The sequence below is a fragment of the Megalobrama amblycephala genome, linkage group LG4 (genome assembly GCF_018812025.1).
Source record: "Megalobrama amblycephala isolate DHTTF-2021 linkage group LG4, ASM1881202v1, whole genome shotgun sequence".
Classification (NCBI taxonomy): Eukaryota; Metazoa; Chordata; class Actinopteri; order Cypriniformes; family Xenocyprididae; genus Megalobrama; species Megalobrama amblycephala.
In genome coordinates, this window is record NC_063047.1 from 10,685,395 (window position 1) to 10,710,801 (window position 25,407).

The window sequence follows — 25,407 nt, forward strand, 5'->3', positions numbered from 1 at the left end:
GACTTATATATTCTCCTAAATAACTGAAATGTTGTTTGTTCATATGCTGTTGAATCACAGATATAGATGCAAAATGCCTTTCTTTGTCTTATATGCAAGTGCTGATAACTGAGTTTTAACCAGCATTTGATGGTTATTATAACATTTTACTGCAACGTTATACATTTCATAGTGCAAATGTTGTCTAGCTGATGGAAAAATATTTGGCAGGTTTTGATTTTGCACGTTTCAGTTAACATCTGTTATGGGTTTGGACGAACAGCAGCATAGTTTTTAATAACTTGAGAGAAGCGAATGATTTTGACCTCGTTTGTGTGAGGTTTGAAGTCTTGCCACAGATATTCGGGTGAGAGCACCTTGCTGGGTTTGTTATAAAGGAAGTACTTGTTCAAATGAGACTCCTCCTGCCATGCTGCCTCAATGGATTTAGATGCATCAATGTCCAGCTTCTCCCGGCAGGTTTTAGCAACTTCATATACGTCTTTTACTAAGCCACCAATAACAGCCCCACCATAATAATAATCACCCTCACCATAAGAAATAAACGCCTGAGACTCTGGCCTGCGCTCATATGGGTATTGTTCACGAGATGTTCGATAATAACCAGGATGTATCACACCAACAAGACGACCCAAAGTCTCCACCCCCCAGCGACCGTAGAACTTTGTATCCACATCAAGGCTGAAAACATAGTCGGCATCATTGACTAATCGAGTCTCAATCAGTTTCTGCAGTTTTTCCATCCTGCTCAAAGTGATCTCCTGCCATCTGTTAGAACTAGCGACTTTCAACACCGTCAGATTATGTTCAGCACCCAGCTTCACTGCAGGAACCTGTTCTGGTTGATCAGTGAAGACATAATAATGCACACGAAATCCAACAAAGTAATTCTGCTCTGCAGACTCCAGGAAATCTTTAAGAAACTGTGTGTACCTGAAAAACAGAGAGGGAGAGAGACAAAAATTTAAAGTAATAAACTGGCAAAATATTTTAATTTCTTTTCCCTTTGGCAATTTATTGAAGACCATAAGATGAACTCCAAAATACTCTAAATTTAAAACCCTACAAAACACCAGATGAAGGGTGTCCAATCCTACTCCCAGAGGACCACTTTCCTGCAGAGTTTCGCTCTAACACACCTGCCTGGTGTAATGTCACGGTGAACTCGGACACAAGGGTATTCAAGAAAGCAGTGTAAAGTATGATCACATAAACCCTGAACTCTCCATTGATACATGGCTGGAACCTGGAAGTAAGTTGAGCGCAGAATCCAGGAGTCGCCATAGAAAAGGATGATAAGCAGCAGCGTGCCATATCCACGTATAAGGCGACGTTCTCGTGACCTTGCGCAACGTTCCCTAAAAATTCTCTAAAAGGTGACGAAAATTCAGAACCTTTACAGAACATTCGGGATGTTCCTAAAACATCCTCTTTTGGTAATGAAAGTGCTGCAGTTCATGGTTCCTTATATGACTTTAGGGGAACGTTCTCTTTTGGTTATTTTATGGTCAAAAAAAAAAAAAGAACGTTACAAAGAGGACATTTGGGACATTAACAGAACGTTCCCACACGGTCCTCTGTTGGTCATTTAATAATGTTCCTGATATGAGTTTAGGGGGACGTTCCGTTTTGTTTATTTTATGGTCGTGCGAGAACATTACAAAGAGGACATTTGGGAAGTTAACAGAGCATCCTATAGTAATAGTCCCCTAAACATTCCCAGAACGTCCTGAATGTTCCCTGAAGGTCCACCAAATAACATCCCCCAACCCTTAAAAGAACTCCACATCGTGACCGTCTCTGAACGTTCTGGCAATGTTACTAGACAACGTCCTTAACACCAGTGGGGACGTTCTGAGAATGTTCTGGGAACATAAAATTTCTAGCGGGGATACCTCTTTCTTCATTTAGTTAATGGCAGTTTAAGCTCTATTCACATTAAGAATGATAACTGCAAAGATAATGATAATACATTAATGTCCACACCAATGGACGTCAAAGTTCTGTTTATTGTGTGCATGCTGCAGTTGTGCCACTTGCTTGAGCTCTTTAAAGCCAGGGTGATTCTGATTGGCTGTCAATGTTTTTATCTTTCATCAGCTAGAAAAAAAATTGTTGACTTCAACATTGTTTCTCTTTGTTATCATTATAGTACAATCTTGGTGCATATCACCAACTAATCCTTTTAATATTTAATCAGCTTTAATTACTGTGAACAAGAATTGTTAGTTTGACAATAAATATTTAAAGCTGCTGTCTGCAGTTTTTCCTCTTTGTCGCCATCTCTGTTTGAAACATGCCAATGCAGTCATATGCGGAACAGTTATCTGTACGTGCGTTGTGCCTCAGCACAGCTTGTCAGCGCGGATGAATCTAATGTTTGCTGTCAGTCACCGCACCGGTGTGGATAATGAACTTCAGAATCACAGATTCTAGAAAGTATGACCAATATAAGAATTTTCACTGGAAAATATCATCTGAACAAGTAAGTAACATGTCTGCCACTTTTGTTTTGACCAACTGAGGAAAAAAGCATTAGGCCTACAATATATTGCACTGCCAATGATGATTAAATCTAACGATCGCTTAGCTCTGATCACACCAAACCGTGTAAATTATTATTACTGTTATATTGTTCTCAAATTGTTATTGTTAACAATGCGTGACTGTGTATTTAATGTGTATTAGCGTTACCTGTAGATTTCAATTTCTGTATCCACTCCACGCTTTTTGTCTACGGCTGAATCTCCAGTTGTCACTGATGATTGTCATTTGGACCTTTCTGGATTACAATCCGCAATCAAAATTATTAGTTTAATTATTTCAGCTGCTTTGAGAAAAGGCTATAAATGTGCCGCTACTGGCAGCTTCCTCACATGATATAACTGACTAGCCTCTCGATGGGACTCCTTCCTTTGTTTACGGACGTGACGTAATGACGCACAGAGGAACTGCTGCATGCTTGAATTTCCCGCGGAAATCCGCCATGTCGCTCTTATTATAAAACATTATTACAAGCTTACTGTTGTGAATCGAGACAAGATAAATAGATAGTTTTGAACACTGGCTGGTTATGTACTTCTTCAAAAGTTGATTTTGGATCATTTTTAACCAAAAAAAGTTGCGGACTGCAGCTTTAAATAAATGTATTGAACTAAAAAACAGTCTGTGCTTACGAAGATAACATGGCTATATAAGTAAATTCTTATATTTAGCCATTTTTCTTTGTTGTAAGGTGTATCACATATGTATGATTATTATATGATGATTATTATATAAAATTATATAAAAAGCCATAAAATTGTGTGTGTGTATGAAATATGATACTTAAATACATGCAAACTTGTATATATGCATGGTTTTTTTTTTGAGCATCTATTTATACATCTGGCTTTTATAGCTCATATATGCAATTTTTCTGCAAATCAATGATAACCCAGAGCCTGTTCTTTTATATTTGACATTTACATTAACATGAAAAAAAATAAAAAAATAAATAAATAAAAAAGTTTTAATTTGTTACATAAAAAAAATATGGGCAAAAAAGACTTTACTTGATACAAAAGTATGAACTATCAATCAGGGCAGAAGGCATGAACCAGATTGTGTACAACAAGTAGGCTAATATATTCATAAATAGGCATTACAAAGAATGTTTAGCTTAGGTTATGAGAGAATAAATGTTTTAATTTGTATTGCCAAACAAGCCTTCTTTTTTTAATTAATTTATACCCCCAAAGGGGCAACGTATCCTGGAGATACAAAAATTACAATAAAAAATAAAAGTCATGTTTTTAAAAAAATAAATAAATAAACATTAAATTTTGTTATGTCCTAATTAGATGAAAATAGCAATAAATTAATTTTCTGATTTCTCTTTTTGGTCTTGCCCTTTTAAGGGCCAGTATGAAATTTAACTGTGTTGAATTAACTTAGTTTGCATTATAAATTTATTCATAAATATTGTTTATCACTTATTGTTTATCAGAATATGTTAAAGGATGTTTATTGTATGTTGTTAGAGAATAAAATGTTTTAAAATAGTTTAAAATGTTGTAAAAGGCATTGCCAAACAAGAATTTAGTTTTCAATAAATTTATACCCCCAAAGTGGCAGCATATCCTGGGGGACACAAACATTAAAATAAAAATTATATTTAATAATAAAATAATAATAAAAATTATATTATTAATAAAATAAAATAAAATGATCAAGTTGTATTATTTGTGTTCTAACAAGATGGAAAATAGCAATAAATATTTTTTCTGATGTCTCTTTATGGTCTTGCCATTTTAAGGGTTAATTTTCCCTTAAATTAGCTAATAAATCAGGCCCGGTACTAGGCTTGCTGGACTGGGGGGGCAATCACAAATTTTGGTAGGGCAGCATTTTCTAGGCTAATATTCATAGCTAACTTTTTGTTTTTTTGATTCATCAAGAATCGTCTTGTGGCTAACAAATTATAGGCTATAGCCTAATTTGTACTGGCTATGTAGGCCATGTGAATTATTTATGGACATAATAAGGGGCGGAGCCAGACATTGTAAACATTCAGGGCTTAACCGAAATCTATATTTGTCCAATGACATTTTAATTTACTGACATGAAAGGAGCGTTTTTTGTAGTATTCTTGGTTAAAGTTCATAAAATGTACATTATATATCATCATCTAGGGGGGTCCGGGGGCATGCCCCCCCGGTAAGAAATTTTTGTGTATTTTAAGGTTAAATGCATCAGTCTGGTGCACTTTGGAAGCTCAAAACTGAGAGCTTCAACCCATGTACAGAGTGCAAATGGAACAAAGAAACAGCATTGACTTGTACCTGGTCATGAAAGAGGGCTCAAACATCTTTTTAGTTGTGATATAGAGTCTCAGTCTACATTGTATTTTCGGATGCACACTTCTCTTTAAAACACGCAGCACAGAAACCTCAAACCTGAAAGATTCAGGGCTTTTGGAAAAACATTTGGGGTTCCAGCCCCCTTAGCCCACCCCTAGCGCCGCCCCTGGATATAATGTTCAAACTATTCATTGTTAACGAAATTACTGAGGAAATGTTCGCTGACAGCTATCTCAGCATGCAGAAAATATGTTCGGCTGATGCAGATGTGATCCTCATTGTGATATTTTTTTTAGGCTACTTGCTTGAAGATTAGGTGTACACTTGTTTTCGACGTGTTTTCTGATTAATGTTCGTTACTTCCCAGTTTGCATGTTTTTGGATTTTAAGTCCATTTTTGTGAGATTAAATATCATTATAAGCATAATATTCACTTTTTTTTCTGTGATTAAAGTGGCCGATCCTTATTCAATAGATAAGACGTTTTTAATGTTTATGTAGGCTTATTCATTTTTGGGGGGGCACAAGGAAATTCTGGGGGGGCAATGCCCCCCCTAGCCCCCCCTAGACCCGGCCCTGTAATAAATTAGCTTTTTATAACGTGAAATTTTGGCCAAATGACAGACAAACATCTCTGGTTACTTAATGTAACCATCAGGTCATTCATGTTTATTTAATATTGTTCAAATTTAAAGTCAGTGAAGATCAAAGATAGGAGAGATATGAACTCACTTTCCAAGAGCGAAGACTGTAGTTGCTATGGTGATGTTTTGTTGTTTGTAGATCGAATCAATCAACATGGGATCAAATGTTCCTTCCCATACAACTGGGGCTAACCATGGTGTTAAGGGAACAACTTTGCCATCTGGGCTGTTTTAAATAAATTCATATACATATGAACATACACATACATGAAATGCAAATCATAATAGTATAAAAGAAAAAAACTTATAAAAAGAAGTTTATGTTCTTACCCCACTAGAGAGGGCTGGTGGTATGAAAGCCTGTACAATAAAATAAATAAATAAATTGTGAAGAGTTGTGAAGTCTTGTAATTATCTCCTACACTCACATTGTTGGTCTCCTACACACACTCATGCTTGTTATTCTTCATTATTGTGTTTTGACTTACAACAGACTTTTGAAAAGTAGGTGGATGTCATGTGTCTTACTGTGGGCTGAACATGGATCTTAACATCTCAAGCTCTTAAATGACTTCATTATTGTTAAAACTCAGTAGCGCATTACACCAAAACTCTACCAGTTCCCCTGTCAACTTTTGCATTCAACAGAAAAAAAAAATCTAATGATAACTTTCAAAGCTCTTTACAGTTTTGCCCTTCAGTACCTCATTGTTACTCGTTCTCTTCACACCCTCCCACACACTTGAGTCCTCTGTAGCCACTCTTTCTGAGTTGCATATAATACCATTTACTTTTCTTCTCTATCTTTATATTGCAGAAATAGCATAGTGGTCTGTTACTCAAACTGTTATTCCAAAAAGGTCATTACTCAGTGTTCCACCAACATAAAAACCTTTGTAACTGAATGTATGAACATTTTTAAGATAAAAATAAAAAATAAAAAATAAAATAAAAAAAATAAATATATATATATATATATATATATATATATATATATATATATATATATATATATATATATATATATATATATATATATATATATATGTATGTATATGTATATGTGTAAGAAATAGGACAAAATTTATTGCAGTTAAATAGTAAAATAAACAGATGTTTTCAGTCATCTGTTGAATTACTGCTAGGCTCTGTAAGTAACAGTAATATGTTTTATATGACTTTATGTAGCATAGTACTAGCACTAAATTCAGAAAAAAGTCAAAACTGCAAGAATTTTAGTAAAAAGGTAAAACAATTTAGAAACAATTAAAACAGATTCCCTTCCTTGTCCTATTCAATATACAAATTGGGTTAAGACAATCTAGATCAGTGACTTCCTCCAATCTTAACATGTCCTCTCCAACTCCCATACCATTTGTACTTTTGTTTGCGGGCTGTAGTTCCTTTGTAATCTTTAATTGTTGTTGCTCTCTTAAAGCTCTATTTTAAGGAAGCTGCATATAAATAAAACCTCTGCAAAATAAAGCTCAATGACTGCCATTACATAAAATACAGAAATGTGTGGGTTGAGTGGATTGCATTTCCTGGGCTCTGAATAAAATTGTGTTTCAAACAACTCAACACGCATCAATAAATTAAATTAAAACTGTTGAAGGAAGTGTTGTACTCACCCTTGCGGCAAATGCAACTTAGAGTTTTCCTGGTGCTCTTTTGTTGTTCTAAGAAATATGATATACAATCAGTGAATACTTAAGTTCTTTAATATAACTTCTGTTGTGGTTGTTTGTTTTTATTAGCATGTGGATGCATGCGTGTGCTGGCTTATTGCACAGTACGAATCATTAGCAATAGCAATAATGCATTTATTATTTTTATAAATATTACAAAAGAAACTTTACTTGGGTTTAAGTCTGAGGAATATAAAAGACATAAGTAAATGCAACATTAGACATAAGTATATTTTTAAATCCCAAGGCAAGCATGATTTCCGTTAAAAAAAAAAAAAAAGAAAGTTAAAAGTAAGTTATGTCTTCAATCTTGGACCAGGAAAGAATGCAGGTTACCAATGTCCAATACTATAGAGATTTACTATTAAAATATAATTTTCTATTTCATGTTAGCCTTTTTATTTTGTACCATTTCAAAAAAACATTTGTTGCTACATTGGATGGATACTGTTTGTGAACAATTTTTAAAGATGAAGTGTCTTAATGCCATTAGGTCCACTTAAAATAGGATAACCTATGATTTTTCCACCTTTTCTCTCTTCCTCTTTGCCTAGCCTGCATTAAAATGTGACTCGCTCAAATACTGATTGCAAGTTTGGTATGGAGAACTGCTAGGCTCAGTACTAGGACTGTTGCTTGTACATGCAACCTTTGGGAGATACTTTTCACTGTTATGCTGATAACTGAGCTCTATATTTTTTTTAGGCTGACAAAAAAAAAAAAACTGTTGGAATGTATAGCTGATATTAAAAACGGGATAACTAGAAACTATAGTACTAAATTCAGAAAAAAAGATTTAATAATAATTAAAATATAAAATGAGAAAGCTGATTGTACTTCCAAAAAAAAAAAAAAAAAAAAAAAAAAAAAAAACATTACATAGTCACTTAGCCATGGTGCTTCTGTGAATGCATGTGTAAGTGTATGTTTTGAGCATGTGTTTTAGTGAGTGCATGGACAGTGACAGTAGGCTACTTACTTAAGGCAGTGTCCTTGTTCTTTATATCTGAAACAGATAATACTGCATGGTCACAATACAGTCTACAATAAATCAGGAATAAGGGAATATTCCTAATTTTCTGTTTTTTTTTGTTGTTGTTGTTTTTTTTCTACTGTGAAGCTGAAATGCAACTCATCTCACATGAGGATTTGGCTGAATTACTTAATTCAACACTGCTGTTTCCACGGACCAGTTGCACTACATTGTTATTTATATCTAAATACATAAAACTATGCGCGCGAGAGAGACCCTATGTGCGAGAGGGCGAGTGAATCAACGGTTTCGTTTTCAGTTTATCTCCGAATGGACGGGTGAGAAACGGCTGTTTATGTGAGCAGCCGGTTCACCGCAGATAGGCTACTGTGAACAGAAAACAGAAATGTCGCACTGCCTGCAGAAACAGCTCAACGCGCAATGTTTTTTAGACTAGTTATGGGCAGGTACAACACATAGCAGCGTTACATCAGTGTTCGTTCCTGAAGTCTATGGAAACAAGCGACCGGTTCATGACAGGCTCTAGTTCGCCTGCACGAGCACAGGCTCTGGCTCTGGCTCCAGAACGCGAACAATTCTGCTGGAAAAGGGGTATCAGCATCCTCCTGATACTGCGGATAATCCGCGGGTCGGGCCAAGTAATAAAAAAAAAAAATAACATTCCGGGTGGATGAGAGATGAATCATTAATGTGTTGATTTTAATAAAGATACGGTACTCTCATTTCACGGTAAGACGCAACCAACGTGCGTAACTCTTTTACTTTCGCTTTGAACTGAACGTAGCCCATTTCTCTTCAGAGAAAAATCAAGGAAAACGTGTGTCTAGAGCACCTCCTAGTGGTCATTATAGAAAACACATATTGCTTTATAACTTAACAGCTTTAACTAAAAATATACACAAGCTTAACTAACAAATTATATAATTAAATATCCAGCAATGATGTAAGGAAACAGTGACAATTTAATGTTTAAGGGAGTAATGCCTGTTTTTAGGCTGTTAAGGAAATGCAATTAAGCCAAATGAGAACTATAATTTTAAAGAAATGTTAATTTATTAAAGGATTAGTCCACTTTTAAATAAACTTTTCCTGATAATTTACTCACCTCCATGTCATCCAAGATGTCCATGTCTTTCTTTCTTCAGTCGAAAAGAAATGAAAGTTTTTGATGAAAACATTCCAGGATTATTCTCCTTGTAGTAGACTTGAATCAAAATTAGTTTCACTGCTGCTTCAAATTGTTCAACACGATCCCAGATGAGAAATAAGGGTCTTATCTAGTGAAACCAGCGCTCATTTTCTGAAAAAAATGAAAATGATTGAAATTTGAAAATTATTTAAGTTTTAACCTTAAATGCTCATCTTGAACTAGTGCTCTTCTTCTCTATTTGAATTCCAGCAGTGTAGACACTGCTAAGTGTATTACTGCCCTCCACAGGCCAAAGTTTGAACTAATTGTTATATACTATTGAACTAGCATATTGCATATAAAAATTAGTTCAAACTTTGGCCTGTGGAGGGCAGTAATACGCTTAGCAGTGTCTACACTGCTGGAATTCAAATAGAGGGTATGCACTAGGGCTGTGTATCACCAACAATGTCACGATACGATACGCATCACGATACTAAAGCCACGATACGATACGTATCACGATATGGTTCAATTTAGAATTTAAATTTATTTTGAGCAGAGTTTAGTAACAGTAATATGTGTTTATTGAATAACCAGTGTTATAACAGTCGTGATAACTGAAAAACTATTTTGTTTTTGTCATTAAAAAAAACCAATGATTTAAATTAAATATAAAAAAATTGTCACAAAAAAGCTTCTTTTAAAAGCTTGCTTTTAAAGTCACTCCCTCAGTAACTGAATTGACAATTATAGTGACACTGAAGCATATCAACAAAGCTCAATGACTAATTTCACTTGCAACAGTAAGTTGACTGTTAGAAAACTAAGTTGGTTAATTATATTGGCTATAATATTATAATAATGTCTATACTGCCTGTTTTTTTTTTCCATCTGTAAAAATGATTTTTTTTTGGATATCAACTCAAAATATGTTCTAGAACAACATTTTTTTTATTAACGTGGTCTACAAAATATGGGCTACATGAGTTTACAATACACACTTAACAATAAGGTTCATTTATTAAACATCAGATAATGTATTAACATGAACTAACCATGAGCAATACATACTGTATTAGTTCATCTTTGTTAATGTTAGTTATTAAAAAATACAGTTGTTGATTGTTTGTTCATGTTGGTTTACAGTGCATTAACTAATGTTAACAAGATTTAAATGATGCGATGTGACCGCAAAGGGCACTTTCACTTTCACGATCAAAGTGCACGCCACTTATAAGCATTGTAAATGCAGTATTACAGTATACACATACCAATTAAATGCGCAGGTCTCCTCTCGTGCGTCCTCCCCACTGGACGAGGCCAATATCACTTTCGTTTCACTTTCAGATATCTCTATTATATATGTCATCACTGCTTTTACCTTTCTAGATGTAATTACCGAAATCAAAACAGTCCATAAACTATATCCTCACGAAAACTTAAGTCAAGCCAGCTCGCGCGTCAACCTGAGAGATCGGCCTCCAAATTTCTCGGTTTCTAAATGGACGGTTTGGCTTGATTGACAAACGCTAACGTTCGGGCATGATTTATATACCATCGACCTGTCCTAAAACGTTAGCACGCTTTGATCGATGACTTGGAGATCGCGTGTTTCTCCGTTCGAGAGCGCATTTCCTGTTCACATTCGCGATAAAACAGCTGATTATTTACGAATGAAAGCTCAGAGAAACGTGAATGTCTGCTTGCATTGCTTGCTAGCGTCAATTGACATCACGTGATTGGCTAGATTTAAATGCAAGACAGACTCGATACGGCAGCTGCTGTATCGATACGCGCATCGTCAGGAGTTCATGACGATGTATCGTTGTATCGATATTCTGAGCACAGCCCTAGTATGCACGTGACGTCACCGTCGACAGTTACGACTGCGGTCACGTCCACTGAGTGGCAAAAGACTGAGCGGCAGCATTGGTTTTCAGCGTGAATGTCCCGAAAAACACACAAAACATCCAAAACGGGAAAGAGCTTTGTGATTGACTGTACAAATAGCTTTGACACAAACCCTGAGGTATATATTTAAAGACCGCCGAAAGCTACAGAAAAAAGAAGCAAATGGATCACTGTAATTCACAGAAACAACTTGACTTCAGCAGATAAACATGGATTTGCAGTAATCATTTTGTGTCAAATTGTTGGATTTTGAGGTAAAATCATACCGTATATATTGTATTGTTATATATTATGTTGACAACTCATCAATTAAATATTCTGCATAATTGGGTGTTTTTAAATAAACAACACTGACAAAAACTATACTATAAAACTATATATGTTTTAAGGCTGGACAATATGACGATATAAAATTGATATAAGTGATTACGCGGATTTAAACCTACCTATATTGTAGTTATAGAAAATATTCACAGGCAGATTTGCTTTATGTGTCTCCCCGCCGTCGAAATCAGGCACATATAAATGTCAGGAAACACGACTCCTGGCTGCATGTCAATATCCATGGATTAGGTTTATTTGACAAGTTGTAAGGAACACATTCAATTCCAACCTTTAGTGTAATTCGTCAGTTTTACTCGCGTTTTCGCAGTTTCCTCTATTAAATCCAGTCACGCAGCAGCTTCTTTTGCCACTCAGTCCAGCTGAGGGTGCGCGCTTTCGGCGGGAAAGTGACGTCGATGCATACCCTCTATAAAGAAGAAGAAGAAGAAGAAGAAGAAGAAGAAGAAGAGCTAGTTCAAGATGAGCATTTCTGGTTAAAACTTATATAATTTTCAATTTTTTTTTTTCAGAAAATGAGCAATGGTTTCACTAGATAAGACCCTTATCTCTCATCTGGGATTGTTTTGAACAATTTGAAGCTGCAGTGAAACTAATTTTGACCCTCAACTATTTGGCTTTTTTGGCTAATTTTGCCCATTCAAGTCCACTATAAGGAGAATAATCCTGGAATGTTTTCATCATAAACTTTAATTTCTTTTCGAATAAAGAAAGACATGGACATCTTGGATGACATGGGGGTGAGTAAATCAGGAGAAAAGTCAGGAAAAGGAAAAGTTTATTAAAAAGTGAACTAATCCTTTAAGCAGCCTGTGTGATAAGTTCAGAGAATATCATTGGACAGTTGGCAGGTGGATGCACAGACTTTATCTTTGTTCAAATTGCACAATGAACATGGGTTGGAGCTCTTTATTTTGAACTCTCAAAGTGCACCAAATTAATGAATTTATCATTAAAAATGTACAAAATTTTCTATATATATTGTTAATAATAATTAATTTTTTGAAGAACAACAACAATTGCTAAGTGATTTAAAAAGATCTGCAGTGAGCCTCACATACTGAATTTTTGCATTGAAAACTAAACTTTATTAAAACTATTTGCACTGATTTATTGTGTAGGTTAAATTTGGTTAATTTGTGCTTTTTTCCTTGCAGTGGCTCAGGAGATAAGTTTTTGAGTCTGTAAAAAAAGTCAACAAAGTTAAAATATAAAACCAAAGATTTTTTTGAGGTAATGTAATCTTGTTAAAACAGATTTTATAAAATTGGTATCGAAAAAGGTATCGAAAAAGGTATCGTTCAGGTATCGGTATCGAAAATTTTTGAACGATACCCAGCCCTAATTATTACCTGGTTATGTTTTAGATATATTTGCTCAAGACTGTTTTGATGGGTGTAGTTAATGCACACAGTAGAAAAACTCACCTGAGTGAGGTGGTGGTGTAGCCCAAATAAATGAGTCTGTAAGGAAACACAATAAGAGATTGTCAATGATAAAGTGAAGCAGATCATATCTTTGCTCGTTTGAATTACCCATCAAATTTAATACACAGATACACAGAATCCTGTTACAGGTAACAAACATGCATAATTGTTTAGAAAAGTTTATAAGGGTTGAATCTATTCCTAAATGCCCAGTGGACCAACAGAAAGACTGTTGAGTGAAATTTCAGGAGCTACTGTGGCGTAATCATTACTTCTAATGTGACTCTATACAAATCAACTAATGGGCAAACTTAAAGTGATAAAATATGAACAGTAGTGACAGGAATATAACTGACAAGCTTGTAATGTAATAAGTGCATTTTGCAATAATTACTTCACATTCTCTACTTCACTTCCAAATAATTCCAAGATTGCTGTGAAACTGTTTCAGCACCTGTTGCAATAGGATCAGGGCCATACTGAAACAAGGTGTTTTTTTACACAATAAAACCATCTGTCTAATGTTTCAGCATGCTGGAAAACATCTCATTGTTGAAGTGTGCAGTGCTCTATGAGCTCATCCCTGACAACATATGATCCCTGTTTAGAGAGAAAGACATTTTAAAAGGAGAATTCTTAGAGTAGTAAAGCAAAAAAAGATGAAAAAGAAGAAAAGTTAGGATCACAAATGCCATAGTGTTTAGATTACAAATAATAAAGTACATTTTCTCACACACTTCCAGTCTATTATATGAAAATTGCCTCTCAACTGGGCAAATAATTTAAGACCCAAACACCATATTTCAAAGTAATTACATACCCACTCAGTAAGATGCCAAGCAACACCACAAAAAAGGCATTTGATCGCATTGTTTTTTAACAGTTCAGTCCTCATTTACTTTGGGAGGTGAACTGACCAGATAATACAGGAGAAATACTCCAATTAAATTACCCTTGACAGTCCAACAACCAATGATCAGAATAAAATAGCTGATCCCCCAAAGACGTCCACACCAAAACAGGTTCTGCAAACAATACAGACTGCAAGAAAAGCTTGAAAGCCCACTCTTGATATTGATACAACACCGCCTAGGGTGAGGCCGCAACAAACAGCAAATGAAATCAAAGATCCTTTGTACACTTATTTACAAAACCACAAGTGAAAGTACAACTTCAGAGGGCTGTTTCATAAAACAAGATTAGAAAACAAGCCAGGCTTATTTTACTTAGTCAGACTTGTCAGTGAATTCTGTTTCATAAAACAAACTTAAATGAGTTCAAACTCAGTTACTCTGGCAACTTATGCTGGGAAACTAGCCTGGGGTGCATTTCCCGAAAGCATCGTTGGTGAACTATGGTCGTAAGTCCCACTGAACTCTATTGGTAACGACGGAACTTACGACCATAGTTCGCTTTGAGAAACGCACCCCTGGTCTGGAGCAGGCTAACTGTCAGGCTAAGCTGCGCTTCTCTAACACTGACCAATAGGAACGCAATGATATTACAACTGACTCTCTCACATACAATTATTTGACTTTATTAACACACACATACATACATACATATATTATATATATATATATATATATATATATATATATATATATATATATATATATATATATATATATATATATATATATATATATATATATATATATATATTGCATTCCGCTTCTATTGCATTCCGTCTGTTTAGCGCGCATGCGCGCAGCAGCGCTCGTTCAATGTGAAGTTTAGCCTCAAAATGGAAATATTTGCATTACTTTCTAACATTTACAGATGGAGAATAAACTTGTGAAAAGTAAGTTATGCACTAAGGAAAACACCATGTCTCAAACGCATAAAATAGCACAAAATGTATGCTGTTTCCTATGGTGGATCGATTTGATCCATGATCGACCTCTAGGGCTGCTTAAGAAAACCGTGCACGCGAAATTATCTTGACTAGGTGAACCTGGATCGAATTAGCGGACTGCGTGAACTTCAATTACCTTTTATGAAACCGTTTTAGCCCAAATTCATTTGTTAGGTTAATTCAAGTCAGGTTTTGGAGTTTAATCCTCGCTTTTCTTAGCATCTTTTATGAAACAGCCCTCCGGGGTGAGCAAAGGCCAGAACAACAACAAACTCTACCACACCACAAACAGAAAAACCTAAATTCCCTACCCTAACTCCCTATCTAATGAAAAACAGGAGAAAACAGTATTTACAAAAGAAAAAGGCACTCACTACAGCTCCCTGGTGAGGAAAAGATATTTACAATATTTTACAAAATATACAAAAGGGAAAAATGAGATTGACAACAACTTATCAACTCAACCCCAAAAATAACACTGCACACAACAGACCAACAGGCAAGCTAACAGCAACAACAAGCTGCAGCAAACACACAATAGCACATGTGCAATTAAACAACAGAAAATCACAAATTGAGCAGAGCTCCCTCTTCCAGATCCTTTTATTGCTGCTCCCTGGTCCCATTAGCACCAATCAGGGGTGCGTTTCCCAAAGCGAACTATGGTCGCAAGTTCCGTCGTTACCAATAGAGTTCAATGGGACTTACGACCATGGTTCACCAACGATGCTTTCGGGAAACTCACCCCAGATCCAGAGATCACTTTGGTAGAATCCAATCCTATGAAAGAAAGGACGAGAGAGAGAGAGAGAGAGAGAGAGAGAGAAAGAGAGAGAGAGAGAGAGGACCAGCAAAACACAATACATCTCAGAATGTAACAATTTGAATTTCGTACAAGGACAAAATTTGTTGATTAAAAAAAAATAATAATAAAATAAAAAAAAATAAAGGCAGATTAGAAAGCCTTCACACTTTTAGCCAAAAGGTTTCTATTAGACCAGCAAATCATACTTGGCAATTATTAGCTCATCTATTGCATTAAATCCATGACCTAGAAAATCCTGGAACTGACACAAGTTCATTTAGAGCACATAAAACATAGCAAAGCTGCACAAGATCAGTAAAAGACAAGTGCATAAATTATTCATGAAATACAGGCCGATGTAATTTTGTGACATCACAACCTCCAAGCCTAATTATCCTTGTTCCTTTTTACAACAAAGTGACAGAAATGACAAGCATTAAAAGGCTTTAAATTGCTTGTGTTTAAAAGTGTAATTTATAATTAAACATTTCATTGAACAGATTCAATTAGGAAAATAATCCCACACACCTCTCAGAGTTGCTTGATAACTAATTCTAGTTGAATTGAACATTAAGATTTGGGTGTGCGGGCTCTTATTGTATGGATGAAAATATCCACACACGTACACACCTCCCAGTAAGAATATTTAGCACACCATTGCAACAATGTACTATGAGCAGTGCAGAAATAAATAATAACCCCAATCATCATATTTAAACCACCAAAATACTTTATATGGTTGAAAAATTAACATAAATATTCTTATAAGCAAATAAAATATAGATAAATTTAAAACAAACTGAAAATAAACATCACTGTACCAAGAAATATGTCAATTAAACAAAATGGGTTAAGCGACACTACATGTTAGGCGCTATCCTGATTATTGCACACAGCCAAATAAATGGACTTTAAATATTGACATTAACATTTAATAATTTAGCAGATGTTTTAATCAAGCATTCACTTTCATATGAGACAGTAAACTAACAGAAGATTGGTTGCCAGAGACAAAAGAAAAAAAAAAAAGTTTCTCTGGCTATATACAAAAATATTTGACCTCAGAATATAGCGATGGACTAATCAGAATCAAATAATCCAAAGAGACATGTAATATAGTAAAATACAAAGGATACAAAACACACACAACTGATCAAAGATATTTAGTTTACTAGCTACTAAATGCCTCAAAAACATTGTGGGATGTTTTATTTAGGTATTAAAATAAGCTGTACATGTGAATTAAATATTTTTGAAACAGATCAAAAATGCAACCAGGCCACATCACAACATTTGTGGAACATTATTATTAATAAAATTATATAGGTAACACTTTACAATAAGGTTCCGTTGTTAACATTAGTTAACATGAACTAATAATGAACTGCACTTATACAGCATTTATTAATTTGTTAATTTTAACATTTCCTAATATATTCTTAAAATTTGTTAACATTAGTTAATGCACTGTGAACTAACATGAACAAATGAACTGTATTTTCATTAACTAACGTTAACGAAGATTAGTAAATACAGTAACAAATGTATTGCTCGTTCATGTTTGTTAATACATTAATGTTTAACTAAAGAACCTTATTGTAAAGTGTTACCATTTAACTTGTGAACTTGTGAATTTCAAAGTCAAAAAGTCTCTGCAATGTTTTCCAAGCAGACCAAAAACCTGAAATACAGGAGCTGACCATTTTGTTTACAAAAAGATTATAAAAAGCTTGTCTATAGTATTTTTCTTTTTTTGTAAAAATTCAGTATACACCATTTTCCAAATTATTATTATTATTATTATTATTATTCAAAAGACAAATTTATAAATGATAAACATTTATAAACATTCAAATTTTAGTGAGGAAAAAAAGTGTTTGTTTTATTTCTTACGTCTTTATAGTCTCAGACAGGTTTGTTGAGTAGTATGCAAAGTTTTTAGGCAAATAGAAAAACCTACTTAAAGGATTGGTTCACTTCTAAATGAAAACTTCCTGATAATTTACACACCCCCATGTCATCCAGGATGTTCATGTCTTTCTTTCTTCAGTCAAAAAGAAATTAAGGTTTTTAAGGGAAACATTCCAGGATTCTTCTCCATATAGTGGGCTTCAGTGGGGTTCACGGGGTGGAAGGACCAAACTACAGTTTCAGTGCAGCTTCAAAGGGCTCTATACAATCCCAGATGAGGAAAAAGGGTCTTATCTAGCAAAACAATTGGTCATTTAAAAAAAAACAACAAAAAATGCTTTCCACAAATGCTTGTCCTGCACCGACTGCTCTGCGATGCGCCACATATTACGTTGAAAGGTCACGCGTGACGTTGGCTGAAGTACCGCGGTAGGGCGAAAAACACCAAATTTTCTCCCCCAACTTCAAAATCGTCCTTTTTTTTTTGTAAAGGCCATTTGGCTTAATCTTTGCACATTTGCTTTGTAGACACTGGATCAGTACTTCCACCTACGTCACACATGACCTCTGTAACGTGATGATGTGTGGTACATCGCAGAGCTAGTGCAAGTTGTTGAGCATTTGTGGTTAAAAAAAAAAAAAAAAAAAGAGTATGTAATTTGTTTTTTTTGTTTTTTTAAGAAAATGACCTATCATTTCCCTGGATAAGACCCTTATTCCTCACCTGGGATTGTATAGAGCCCTTTGAAGCTGCACTGAAACTGTAGTTTGGACCTTTAACCCTTTGACCCCCACTGAAGTCCACTATATGGAGAAAAATCCTGGAATGTTTTCCTCAAAAACCTTAATTTCTTTTTGACTGAAGAAAGAAAGACATTAACATCCTGGATGACATGGGGGAGAGTAAATTATCAGGACATTTTCATTTAGAAGTGAACTAATCCTTTAAGTGGGTTTTTTTATTTACCCAAGAAGACCTGGGGCCGTATTCACAAAACATTTTATCTTACCACTAAGACTTCTCCTAAATAGCAGTAAAAGTTTTTAAGCTAAGAGTTTTCTCTTAAAACCTATTCACAAAGCTGCTGAGACAAACTTTTACTAAGGAATAGACTGAAGTCTTAAGCTAAGAGTAAGGGTGGGGTTGACCTCGTTGCTATGGAGTATACACACAGTGATTGGCTGATGGGGGAGGAGTCAGCGATTTAATCATAGACATATTGTAGAATGCGGTGTCATGTTTCCATATTAAAATAAAGGTTTTAAATACAAATGTTGCCCTTTTCAAATAAATATTTTTTCATAAAAATGTTGCCATAATCAAAATAAAAATGTTGCCATATTGTTGCCATAAAGGTTTTAAATGTAGACTAAGTGTCACTAATTAAACTAGTATATACAGTTAATTGTGGACTGCCTCTTGGATGTCTGCATCTCAACAGAATGCAGAATTCAGGTGACAAATTACGTTTTATAAACAAAGTTTGGGAGAAACTCATTTGAACAGTCTTTCAAATCAGCTCGAGAGGAGGAATATATACACAGAAGAGAGGCGACTCGCCTATGGTTACTTCGACAGTTTTCTGCATCCCTCCGCCAACCCATCCCTCACTCTTGGCTGGGGAAATATATAGAATTTATTTGTTAAAGATTAATTTTTGGTTTTTGGTCCCTTATCGTAGATTCAAATCTATAAATCAAAATGTATTGCAATTATGAAGAAAAGGTTCAGCACCCAAGGCTCTATCGCTATTGCCTCAATGCTGTACAGTGTCTTTGAATGGATTAGGACTGTTTGTGATTTGGTCTTAGTCACTTAGGAGTCCTCTTGACTACTCCTAACGTTTCACAGGTGAAATACTCTTAGAGCAAAAATTTAGGACTCCTAAAATTAGGACTGACACGCCCATTATTTTTAAGAGTTTCTCCTAAATCGGCAAGTTAGGAGCTACTTTTAACGGCCCCTGGCAAACTACTCAACAAACCTGTCTGAGACTGATACCAGGGGCCGTATTCACAAAACATCTTAAGGCTAAAAGTAGCTCCTAACTTGCCGATTTAGGAGAAACTAAAAATAATGGGCGTGTCAGTCCTAATTTTAGGAGTCCTAAATTTTTGCTCTAAGAGTATTTTACAAAGCATTTTAGCGCTAAAACTAGCTCCTAAGCCTGTGAAACGTTAGGAGTACTCAAGAGGACTCCTAAGTGACTAAGACTAAATCACAAACAATCCTAATCCACCTAAAGACACTGTACACCATGAGGCAAGAGCAACAGAGCCTTAGGTGCTGAACTTTTTCTTTATAAATGCAATATATATTTTGATTTATAGATTTGAGTCTACAATAGAATGCACCAAAAAAAAAACCTTTAATAAATTAATACTGTCCGATTACCTGTGGCAGTCGTTTTCACTAGTTCACATTTACAAATGATCAAAGAGTAAAATATACTCTCTTATCTTCTCTCCCCTTCCTTGTCTATTTTAACTTCTGGGGCCGTATTCACAAAACATCCTAAGGCTAAAAGTAGCTCCTAACTTGCCGATTTAGGAGAAACTCTTAAAAATAATGGGCGTGTCAGTCCTAATTTTAGGAGTCCTAAATTTTTGCTCTAAGAGTATTTCACAAAGCATTTTAGCGCTAAAACTAGCTCTTAAATCTGTGAAACATTAGGAGTAGTCAAGAGGACTCCTAAGTCACTAAGACCAAATCACAAACAGTCCTAATCCACCTAAAGACACTGTACACCATTGAGGCAATAGCGATAGAGCCTTGGGTGCTGGACTTTTACTTCATAAATGCAATACATTTTGATTTATAGATTTGAATCTACGATGAGACGCCTAAAAAAAAAAAAAAAAAAAAAAACTTTAACAAATAAATAAATATTGTCTGATTATCTGTGGCAATGGTTTTCATGAATTCACACTTACAAATAATTGAATAGAGTAAAAAAATAAAACAAATTTTATATATATATATATATATATATATATATATATATATACACATATATACATATACATATACATATATATATATATATATATATATATATATATATATATATATATATATATATATATATATATATATATATATATATATATATATATATATAAAAAAAAATGTGTCACTTGAATTCTGCATTCCCTTGAGATGAAGACATCCAAGAGGTGGACAATTAACTGTATACTTTATACTAGTTTAATTAGTGACACTTAGCCTACATTTTAAAACCTTTATGGCAACAATATGGCAACATTTTATTTTGACTATGGCAACATTTTTATTAACAAAAAATATTTATTTGAATACTGCAACATTTGTATTTTAAAACCTTTATTTTAATTTGGAAACATGACACCTCATTCTACAATATTTCTATGATTAAATTGCTGACTCCTCCCCCATCAGCCAATCACTGTGTGTATACTCCAATAGCAACGAGGTCAACCCCGCCCTTACTCTTAGCTTAAGACTTCAGTCTGTTCCTTAGTAAAAGGTTGTCTCAGCAGCTTTGTGAATAGGTTTTAAGAGAAAACTCTTAGCTAAGAACTTTTACTGCTATTTAGGAGAACTCTTAGTGGTAAGATAAAATATTTTGTGAATACGGCCCCTGATTTACTGTAAAGCACTTTGGATCAACTATAGTTGTGTTAAATTTGTGCTATATAAATAAAATTTGACTTGACGACTTCATTCTGTTCTTTATGACAGACATTGCATGTAAACGTGGACATTTCATTTTTTAATTTTGTCCTGGTGTATGTAAATCCTCAGAGGGGATGGGCACCTTGTCATTCAACACTCTCACCCAAGTCATTTGCTTTACATAACAATATCCCAGTATGTTTGCATGTGAAAATGGCAACACACACACACACACACACACACACACACACACACACACACACACACACACACACGGAAAAGTTACAACCTATTTTTTTTCTTTTTGAGAACCCATATGAATATGAAAACGATCACAATTTCTATTCATGCTGAATTTTATACTTCTTATGCGGTAACCATTTTACCAAAACAAGAAGACTCAAAGCCATGCTGCATTGTGAATTTAGTCAGGACAGTGCTTGACAACGCCCTCTCAATTTATTCTTTGTCTGTCCCATTTACTCAACAAAAGCACAAAATGAGATATTAGGCAAAGCAACCACAGTCACCACCCTGTGACAGCTGCTGTCAATCCCTAACATTCTTTATACTCTAACATCTTAATATATTACTTATTTTATATATATATATATATATATATATATATATATATATATATATATATATATATATATATATATATATATATATATATATATATATATATATATGACTCTTAAATTTTAAAGTGTTAGTCCACTTTTAAATAAACTTTTCCTGATAAATGTACTCACCCCCATGTCATCCAAGATGTTCATGTCTTTCTTTCTTCAGTCGAAAAGAAATTAAGGTTTTTTATGAAAACATTCCAGGATTATTCTCCTTATAGTGGACTTCAATGGACTCCAAACGGTTGAAGGTCAAAATTACAATTTCAGTGCAGCTTCAAAGGGCTTTAAATGATACCAGACGAGGAATAAGGGTCTTATCTAGCGAAACGATCGGTCATTTTTGAAAAAAAAAAATACAACTGTATATGCTTTATAAACACAAAATATAGCCTTGAACGTACTTCCGGTTTCCGCATTCTTCAAAACGCTTACGCTGAATGTCCTACGCCGTCCCTATTCTACTTGCAGAAAAAAACTAAACTGGCGCCGTGTTCGTTCCGTACAATAGGAAAGGCGTAGGACCTATGTGTAGGACATACAGCGTAAGCGTTTTGAAGAATGCGGAAACCAGAAGTACGTTCAAGGCGATCATTTGTGTTATTTGTGTTAGTATAAAGCAAAAGTTTATTTATTTCCTGCTTTTCGTCTTGTAATATCTGTGTTTTTCATTTTGATGTGTTCATTATGTGTAGGAACCATGACATTTTAGCGGCTATCAGTTCAGACTCAGAGTAAGCCATGTTGTGGTTAGATTAACATGCACATGTACTGTAGTGTTTCCTTTAGCCCTAAAACTCTCTAATTATCTAAATACAAGGGGGTAAACATGATGAAACCTGTGCAACCTATTATTATTTGTTAGGAAAGCCACATATATCTTTTGATCATTATGATATGAAAATATGAGTTTTGATTTGGCAAGGATAGTTTATTTTGTAGCACATTTAAACAGCAAGGCAATTCAAAGTGCTTTACATAAAACATGGAATTTATGGAACCAGCAATTAATCAGGTTGTTTTATAAACCAAACAACATTGTTAACCTTTTATTTAACTTTTTTTGTTAATGTTTTATTTTGTTAAGTTGTAAAATATTCCATTTAAAAAAAAAAAAATAAATAAAAAGTTTAATTGTATTGTATTTGTATAATTTAACTTTCATTATTTTTTTTTATTTTTTATTTTTAAAACATATCCTTTTATTACCTATCCTTTCACTTTAATCCCTCTCTAGCTTATAATACTCTGAGTAATGTCTGAAACTTGTATTGTGAGCATTTCCTGTGTCTATTTGCCTCTTCATGATGACTCACTTGTAAGCTTTGGATAAAAGTATCTGCCAAATGAATAAATGTAAATTTAACATTTTGTATTATCTTGAGTTCTTTTTGTAATAAAACATTTAATTTGTTTGGATGGATTGTCATTTATGAGAACCGGTTATATTTAAGTGAAAAGAATCATTTAGTCATTATTTTGTTGTCTATTACATAGATAGTCATTCATTAGCTGTATATTTGATGACTACTCTTGGGTTATGGTTAGATGTCTATTAGATTTTTACTGACAGCACAAATTCAGCCATGTTTAAGACTAGACCCATGTTCACGGTCTATCAGACATAAATATGTAGTCGTTCAATAGCATTTTAATTGACCAGTCTACTCTTGGGTTATGGTTAGACGTCTATTCGATTTTCAATGACGGCCCAAATTTTGCCTCGGTTTAGCCTAGACAAAGGCTGTGTTTTGATGGCTATTAGACATCTTTTAGACATAAAATTGATGGCTGGGGTTTCTGGGTGGATCTGGAGATTTCAGCCAGGATTTGCCCTTTGTGTGCATATAGTTTAAAAAAAATCTATACAGCCATTTAATTTAATACAGTTATGGCCAGATGGTCCCTTTTGTGTATAACAAAATAAATAAAAGTGTAATAGTTTGTAATTGTTTTGAATAATTTAATGTATTTTAAAAGATGAAAAGTGATGATTTATCCAGGATTATCCACATTTATGTGAAGTTTACTCCACAAACACTGCTGTAATTATCATGTGAAGAGTTTTTTCTCCATCAGTCTAAAGTAAAATTACACCTAAACTCAGACAGTTTCACTAGCTATGTATTTGTTGCTGTAAATTAATTTAAGAGCCAAACATTGAAGGTAACAAATAACAATTGTAAATACATACCCAGTTATTGAGATTCCAGCCACCACGAGAAGAAATGTATTAGCATTTTGAAGGAGTTTCATTATTCCTGGTTTAGGGTCCTTGTTCACTTGAGAACTGAGCGTCCGACAGAGGAAGCAAGCAAGATCGATCATGAAAATGGGAGGAGTGTGTTGCTGACATGACAGATTGTCAAACTAACTGCAGTTGGTTGAAATGCAGCCTATGCGTTTTCAAGCCCGGTTCCAGAATCAAAAAGTATGCATCTGAAATGAAGGTGCTCGAGTAAAGTGCAGATGTGATGTATAGGCTGAGCAACGGCTCCACCATAGCAGTTTACAGTGAGAGATTTAAGCAGTGTAAACAATGTAGCAAAATGTAGCCTATAGTTTGGAGCTTCAGACACGTTGAAACCCAAGGCCTACTAATATTATTATCACAGTTATATAAATTCTTAGTCACCATGAACTTTCAGTTCGTGTACATTTGTCACGTGTTCCTTTGTTCAGTTCTCAGGCTCCTCATTATTAGTTCATTACGTACAGGAGCACGTCATTAATCATCTTGTTTGAGTCACTAATTTCTCCCTTCACAGCCAGTCTTTGTCCGACCAAAGACCCGTCGGCTGTTTCATAAAAGACGCTAAGAAAAGCGAGGATTAATCTCCAAAACCTGACTTGAATGAGCCTAACAAATGAGTTGGGGCTGAAGCGGTTTCATAAAAGATAATTGAAGTTCACGCAGTCCCGCTAATTTGATCCAGGCTTACCTAGTCAACATAATTGCGCGTGCACGCTATTCTTAAACAGCGGTAGTCTGGGTAAACCCAGCCTGATCTGCCGGCGATTTGATTTCGCTCGGCAACTCAGTCTGGAAACCCGTACATTCAATTCTGCTGCATCTCTTACATTTTTGCGGGAACCAATCACAGACTGGCTTATCCACCTTGCTCGCTATTGGCGGGTATAACACGATGACGATAGAGAAGCGACGGCAAGCAGTTTTCAAACTCACGGTGCGTTCCAAACGGGATATATCGCCCTCCAAAGGGCACTTCGGAGTGAAAATAATCATGGCCGCCATATTGAAGGGTCGTTCCAAACCGAAGTGCTCAAAACTGGCCACTTCAAAGGGCCCTTCGGAATGAAGGATTTCGAAGGGAACAACTGATGGACACTTCGGGCCCCCATGATCCTTTGCACAGGGAAGTTTGACGTCACAGAATGGGTACAGGAGGCTTGGAGCTCGATTTTAACTATAAAGGTATGTATAATATTTTTATGTACTACTGTAATATTTATACGAGTTAGATTTGGTACATTATTATGGTCAAAAAACTTTAAAAAACTTTACAGCTCCCTTTATCAGTCCGTTCAAATGTTTAAAATACACAATAT

The 25,407-nt window shown here is 34.8% G+C and overlaps 1 protein-coding gene across 1 annotated transcript; it reads right to left on the minus strand.

The window, feature by feature from the left end:
- Nucleotides 1-104: 104 nt before the first annotated feature.
- LOC125266608 (globoside alpha-1,3-N-acetylgalactosaminyltransferase 1-like) lies at nucleotides 105-24,627 on the minus strand. Its single transcript, XM_048187426.1, has 7 exons — nucleotides 24,032-24,627; nucleotides 12,980-13,015; nucleotides 8,153-8,179; nucleotides 7,117-7,164; nucleotides 5,816-5,845; nucleotides 5,574-5,711; nucleotides 105-933 (listed from the first exon to the last, which is right to left on the minus strand). The coding sequence occupies exons 1-7, from the start codon at nucleotides 24,163-24,165 to the stop codon at nucleotides 243-245; spliced, it is 1,104 nt and encodes a 367-aa protein (XP_048043383.1). The 5' UTR covers nucleotides 24,166-24,627; the 3' UTR covers nucleotides 105-242.
- Nucleotides 24,628-25,407: the final 780 nt, after the last annotated feature.